At 51.5% G+C, this 6923-nt stretch overlaps 1 protein-coding gene across 2 annotated transcripts; it reads left to right on the forward strand.

Moving 5' to 3' along the window:
* The first annotated feature begins 834 nt into the window (after nucleotides 1-834).
* LOC127208322 (testisin) lies at nucleotides 835-6599 on the forward strand. Of its 2 annotated transcripts, none has more exons than XM_051167726.1 (6): nucleotides 835-1208; nucleotides 1308-1334; nucleotides 1646-1811; nucleotides 2324-2607; nucleotides 5835-5989; nucleotides 6289-6599. In XM_051167726.1, exons 1-6 carry the CDS (start codon nucleotides 998-1000, stop codon nucleotides 6526-6528), a joined length of 1083 nt encoding a protein of 360 aa, XP_051023683.1. In that variant the 5' UTR covers nucleotides 835-997; the 3' UTR covers nucleotides 6529-6599. The 2 variants fall into 2 exon arrangements, with proteins under 2 accessions (XP_051023683.1, XP_051023684.1); XM_051167727.1 differs by having other exon boundaries at nucleotides 835-1070.
* Nucleotides 6600-6923: the final 324 nt, after the last annotated feature.

Raw genomic sequence — 6923 nt, forward strand, 5'->3', positions numbered from 1 at the left:
ATCCCTGTTCTTGCCCCCCTAATACTGACACGTGAATGGCACGCGCACGCATGCTCGCCCGTGCACACACACACACACTCACTTACTTACAAACATTTTTTAAAAAGGGAGAAAATAAACTGGATGTGGTGGCACATACCTTTAGTCTCAGCACTCAAGACGCAGAGGCAGGAAGAGTTGGAGGCCAGCCTGGTCTACAGAGTGAGTTTCTGGACAGCCAGGGCTACACAGAGAAACCCTGTCTTGAAAAACAAGACGAAATAATATCTCTCTCTGTGTTTTAAAATCTTTTGGTAGTCTTTATCTTTGTGTGTGTGTGTGTGTGAGTGTGTGTGTGTGTGTGTGTGTGTGTGTGTGTGTGTACAGAAGTCTAAGAGGCACATGTCCGTAAACCCAGTGTTGGGGAAGCTATGGCCTGAGGATCATAAACTTGAGTCCAGAGTGGATACAGAATGAATCACTGTATCAAAAACAAAAACAAACAAACAAAAAACAACGACAAAAACAAAGAAAATAGAGAAGAAGAAGAAGAAGAAGAAGAAGAAGAAGAAGAAGAAGAAGAAGAAGAAGAAGAAACCAACACAAAAAACCAAGAAACAAAAACCACGTAAATACATTTTTAAAAAGATTCAGCAAGGAGGAAGGCTATTAAAGATGAGCTTGCCGCCAGGGGGCAGCCTAAGCCGGCGGGGCTCAGCCGATTGCCCGCAAAGGGAGAAAGCCGGGCGCTTGGCTTTCGCCAAGAAAGTCCTGGGAAGGAACACGTTCTTGCTTGATCCCAACAGGGGTAGGCCTCAGGAGTGCTCATGGACCTTCCTGGGGGACATTGGCTAAGTTTGGTCCTGGAAGAAGTCGTGAGCGGAGGACAGAGGGCAACAGGGTAGGTAACCGGCACCCCTGAGCTCAGATGACAGACACAAGGACTGCTCTGGTTCACTGAGAGCTGCGCCATGTCAACAGCTTTAATGGATGTCCTGGAAGACAGTGTTAGGGCACCATGGCCCCCAAACATCCCTTGGGCCTAGGGATCTGCCTTTTCTCTAGTGGGCGCGGGCCTGGTGCGGCAGGAAGTAAGAGGGGGTGCCAGGAGGCTAGGGAGGTGGCCATGGGCGCGCGGGGCAAGACGTTGGTGCCACTGCTGGGTGTGGTGGCGGTGGTGGTGGCAGCCTCACTGTCAACCCATTTGGAGGTGGAACCCGAGAGACCCGGTGAGCTGCTCTGGGGGTACTGTTGTGGGACTGGGGGCGGCAGCACGTAGATGGGGAACTCAAAGGGGTGTGTTACTCAAGTCTCTCTCTTTCACGCAGAATTGCAGGAAGTGGACCTATTGTCAGGTAAGGCGCTCAGAACGTCCTTCCTGCGTGGTGGCCCTGCTTCGGGGTGCACTTCAACTGCTCCTCTCCTTTGCCCCAGGATCAAGAACTCAACTGTGTTTGATAGTAAAGCCACTTGCCCCCCAACCCTAAGGGTGGGTGGGTGGTTTAGGGGCGGGGGAGGTGCACACAGTTCACGTGGGAAGTGTCCCCAGCAGATCCTCAGGAAGTCTGTCCCTCTCCGTGCCCTAAGGCTACAACGAAGTGTCAGTGTGGGGAAAGGGATGGGCATGGGGATGGGAAATCTCTGCTCAGACTGACCCTCCTCACAGGGCCCTGTGGTCACAGGACCATCCCTTCACGTGTAGTGGGTGGTGATGATGCCGAGCTTGGCCGCTGGCCGTGGCAAGGGAGCCTGCGAGTATGGGGTATCCACTTATGTGGTGCGACCTTGCTCAACCGCCGCTGGGTGCTCACAGCTGCCCACTGCTTCCAAAAGTGAGTCTGAAGTCAGGCCGGGGCAGTTGCAAGGGGGGTGGGATGGGGTGGGAAGGTCAGTAACTTTGGTCCTGAATTTAGCACCTGTGTAAGCATTTTAGTGTAGCCTCAGGAGAAGCTGTGGCGGGATTTTACATTAATGTCGCTGGAGGGAGCTCTCTTCCAGTTCTTCTAGAATGTACTTTCAGGACATTCTCTTTCCCTTTGAGAGTATTGACTGCTCTTTCTCCTTCCCTTCCCAAATAGTCCCACACTGGTTTCCACATTTGCTCGAGCCTCTTTGGGGGGTTTCCCAAGGCTCACCTTCTGTCTTTAGGACAAAGCTGCTGGGATGACCACTTTTTTGCTCTTCCGTTCAACAGTGCCCAGGACCAAAGATGGCTTCCAGCCTGTCTGAGTTCTGTTTTTTTTTTTTTTTTTTTTCCTGTAAGAAGGAAGGACTGGGTAACTGCTACCGTGGCCTCTCAGAGAGAGGCCTAGCTGAGCTCTGGCGACCTCTCCTTCTCTGGCAGGAACAACGATCCCTTTGATTGGACCGTCCAGTTTGGTGAACTGACTTCCAGGCCGTCTCTGTGGAACCTGCAGGCCTACTCCAACCGTTACCAAATAGAAGACATCTTTCTGAGCCCCAAGTACACTGAGTCCTATCCCCACGACATAGCCTTGCTGAAGCTGTCGACTCCTGTCAGCTACAACAACTACATCCAACCAGTCTGCCTCCTCAACTCCACATTCAAGTTTGAGAACCGATCTGACTGCTGGGTGACCGGCTGGGGGGACATTGGAGAGGATGAGAGTGAGCCTGGGTACTGCTGGGCTGGGGAGAGGGGCACACCAGCACTAGCACTCCCTCCCTGAACTCTGAAGCCCCTCCTCTCACTTACTCAACAATTTCTCCTCTTTCTCCCTCCCACCCCCCTTTCTCTCTCTCTCTGGGGCGGGGTTTGAGACAGAGTTTCTCTGTGTAATAGCTCTAACTGTCCTGGAACTTGCTCTGTAGACTAGGCTAGCCTGGAACTCACATAGATCCAACTGCCTCTGCCTCCCAAGTGCTGGGATTAAAGGTGAGCACCACCACCACCACCGCCTGGCTCCTTTCTTTCTTTCTAATTTGATGTGTTTTTTTTTGTTTTTTGTTTTTTGTTTTTTTTTTTTTTTGAGACAGGGCTTCTCTGTGTATCAGAGCCTTGGCTGGCCTGGACTTACTTGGTAGACCAGGCTGGCCTCGAACTCACAGAGGCAGGCGTGTCTCTGCCTCCCGAGGGCTGGGCTTAAAGGTGTGTGCCACCATACCCGGCTTCGTCTATTTTTCTTACTTCTGCTCAAAAGGAGGACAGGAGACAGTCTTTTTCTTCCAGACAGGGTGCAGGTTGGAAGTCAGAGGTGCCAAAGGCGGCCTGTAGAGGTGAGGAATCTTATGGGGCCTATAGGAGAGTTTCTACAACATTGCATTTATAACCTTCCCACTTCTGCAGCCACCAGCCACCAGGGAGTGTCAGTAAGTGTGCTCCTCCATATCTGCTCCATCCATCCCAATCCTGACTGGGCACTCTCACAAGTCCCAAGCCGTTTCCTCCACGCACCACTAAGATTTCCTTGGGGGTCCGTGATCTTAGCGCCTGGCTACAGCTCCACAGAAGCACTGGTAACCGGTTCCCCCTACTTGCCCTGGGGCTTACAGCCCCTAAGCCCGGAGTGACCCAGCTCAAGGCTCCCTGAACTGGTCCACCTCTGCAGTGCCCCCTACAAACAGATTCGTCTCCTTCCCTGCATGTCATGTGCTTGGCGCTGTTGCAGGCTTGGAGACCCTGGTGAATCAAAGCAACAGTGTAATTAAAAAAAAGTTCTTTAATCCCAGCACCAGGGAGGTAGAGGCAGGTGGATTGCTGTGAGTTCGAGGCCAGCCTGGTCTACAAAGCGAGTCCAGGACAGCCAAGGCTACACAGAGAAATCCTGTCTAGGAAAAAAAAAATGATTTTTATTGTTTTTTTTTTTTTATGTATATGGCTGATCAGCCTGCATGTGTATATCTCTGGATGTGTGTGGCCTGGAGCTGGGCTTATAGACAGATGTGAGCTGCCATGTGGGCTTATAGACAGATGTGAGCTGCCATGTGGGCTTATAGACTGATGTGAGCTGCCATGACGTGGGTGCTAAAAATTGGACCTGGGTCCTTTGGAACCAGTTCCCAAGCCCAAGGATATAATTTTAAAAGGAGGATTTAAACCCTTTTATTTAATTTGTATGTGTGCGAGTGTGTCTGTGTGTGTGCCTATATGTGCAGGTGCTCACAGAGGATGGAAGAGGGTTTGGGATCTCTAGGAGCAGGAGCTGTAGGTGTTTGTGAGCCTCTCAGCAATGCTGAGACCCCAACTTCTGTCCTCTCGATTGAGAAACTGCTCTAAACTACCGAGCCATCTCTCCTGTCCCATTTAGAGGAGTTATCTATATTAATTTTGGTTTTAAAAACATTTATTTGAAAAAGGAGGAGCAGGCATGGTAGTATACCCCTTCAATCTCAGCACTCAGGAGGCAGAGGCAGGTGGAGCTCTGTGAGTTTGAGGCCAGCCAGGTAAACAGAGTGAGTTCCAGGACAGCCAGGGAGAAGCAGAGAAATCCTCTCTTGAAAAACCTAATACACACACACATACACACACACACACACACACACACACACACACATATATATATATTATGTGAATTTGTGTGTTTGAGTGTATGTATGTATGTATGTATGTATGTATGTATGTATGTATGTATTCCACATGCATGAAATACCTGCTGAGCCCAGAAGAAGCCATTGGCTCCCCTGGAACTGGAGCTGCCTGTGGGTGCTGGGAACTGAACCCAGGTTCCCTGAAAGAGCTGTAAGTGCTCTTTACTGCTGAGCCTTCCTTCCAGTCCTAGTTGTTTTGTATGTGATGGGGGTGCAAGTTCATGCAATGGCCCATATGTGAGAACTGTCCTCTCCTTTTACCATGCGGGTTTTGGGGATCAAAACCAGACTTGATGGCAAGGACCGTTACCCACTGAGCCATTTTGCCTGTGCCACTGTGTATTTTCCACACCCACTTTATAGTCGAGGAAATTGAGAGCGTTGTGGAAAATGTCCAAGATCTCAGAACTAGTGAAAGGAGGTAAGGCCAGGCTCCATGGCTCAGCCAGCAAAAGGGATTTCCCCAAGGCCAATACAGCTGGAATCGGCTGCAAGGATAGAGAATTCAGTGTTCACTCTGCCTGTTAGGTAGGAGACCATTTCCTTCTCCTACAGGGGTGCCTGTGAGCCCAGGGACCCAGGCCAGGCCCACTTTGCAGGCCTCTTTCCCTATGCAGAACAGATGGGCTTGGTGGCGCTGGCTTGTTTCCTTGAGCCCTGGCCTTCACTCAAGTGCACACAAGGCAAGTTGCGTGCACCTCAGGTGTGAATATACCTCTGTTCACTCTGGAATGGGAGGAACTTTTTCTTTGCTGTGTGCTGGCTGGGGGCACAAGACACCTGACTGAACCATGCCTCAGTCTCCCCTTCTGACAAACAGAATAACGGTAGCCCTGGCATCCTAGAGCAAACAGGAAACAGCCTCTGTAGCTCTTGTCACTGCCTGCAGACTTGACAGTGCCTGGAACTCAGGGATCACAGATGTGAGTTCTCACCTGACAGTTCCCTAGTGCATTTTAGTAATGGGCTCTTCTCCAGAACTGTTTTTTAAATTGACGTATCCTGATACTGTTGTAGTCTAGAGCGGTTTCAGGGCCTAAGAAAAGCCAAGGATGAAAGAGCATCATAGCGCTGCTAGCCCTGGTCCCTGGATGCCTCTGCAGGACTTGGCCTGCTGCATCTGCTCCATCTCCTTCCTCGGTTGATCACCCATGACATTAGTGTGGGGCTGCAGCTGGGAGCCATTGACAGTGATGTCCCAAGCACAGTAGGTGCCCAGGACACCCTGTCCCTCCATTCTATGCCATTCCTTCTGGAAGTAGAGGACCCAGGGGCCTGTCTCTCTGTCTTCCATCCCCCCTGCACAGGTCTGCCAGCTCCCTACAATCTTCAGGAAGTACAAGTAGCTATCATCAACAACAGCATGTGCAACCACATGTACCAACAGTCAGACTTCCGCGTGAACATCTGGGGAGACATGGTTTGCGCTGGGAATCCTGCAGGTGGCAAGGACGCCTGCTTTGTAAGTGTCGCCTCACCTCGCCATGGTCCTCTGGGCCCAGTACTTCACCATTCCTAGCTCCAACTTCCACCCAACTGAGGTTTCACATGGTACCTCGGTCCCTCTCAGGCCAAGCCCAGGAAATAGACTGTGGCCCCACTGTGCTGGATGAAGAAGCTGAGGCCCTACTGCTGTCAGGGCAAGGAGGAGGATGCTCACCCAGTGTTCCAGATCCACTGCAACCCCCTTTATCCCCTGGCCCCTCTCTCTTAGTCCCACTTGCCACCCTCCAGGCCAGGCTTACCTGTGCTGTTCCTCAGGGTGACTCAGGAGGACCCCTGGTCTGCGACAAGGATTCGGTGTGGTACCAGGTTGGAGTTGTGAGCTGGGGCATAGGCTGTGGTCGGCCCAATCGGCCTGGAGTCTATACCAACATTAGTCACCACTACAACTGGATCCGGTCGACCATGATCCACAATGGGATGCTGAGGCCTGGCCCAGCCCCACTGCCGCTGGTTCTTATTCTGCCGTGGGCTCTCTCTCTGCTGAGGCCTGCCTGAGGCCGCCTGGGAACAAGAAGGTCACCTGTGGGGTCAGGGTGCACTTCTTTTGTATCTCGTTTGCTAATAAAACAGGATGTTTTCATATTTTTCCTTGAACTTGGATGGCTTCCTGTTCAGGCACCACTTTTTCTCTCAGCCCAAGATCTGTGTCTAATCCCGACTGCAATCTTGCTCGGCCCACTTGGCATCACCCAGGTTTTGGTTGTAAACAGTAGGGTCCTCTCCTTTTAGTGTGCAATTACAGAAACTACGAGTTGCGCCTGAGTGTGGAGTGTGGTGGTGAGACTGAGGCTGGAGGATCACGGTCTGCAAAGATTAGCACCCAGGACAGTGAGTCCAGCATGGCTGTGGTCCATTCTCCCAACAGCGCAGGATGTGTTCCCTCAGTACAC

This window comes from Acomys russatus, chromosome 25 (genome assembly GCF_903995435.1).
Source record: "Acomys russatus chromosome 25, mAcoRus1.1, whole genome shotgun sequence".
NCBI lineage: Eukaryota > Metazoa > Chordata > Mammalia > Rodentia > Muridae > Acomys > Acomys russatus.

Bases quoted from the DNA above. Each gene is read 5' to 3' on its own strand.
- LOC127208322 (XM_051167726.1), top strand. From the start codon at position 998: ATGGCCCCCAAACATCCCTTGGGCCTAGGGATCTGCCTTTTCTCTAGT. The intron at 1,209-1,307 runs GTGAGCTGCTCT...TCTTTCACGCAG, and splicing joins GGTGGAACCCGAGAGACCCG to AATTGCAGGAAGTGGACCTA. The intron at 5,990-6,288 runs GTAAGTGTCGCC...GCTGTTCCTCAG, and splicing joins GTGGCAAGGACGCCTGCTTT to GGTGACTCAGGAGGACCCCT.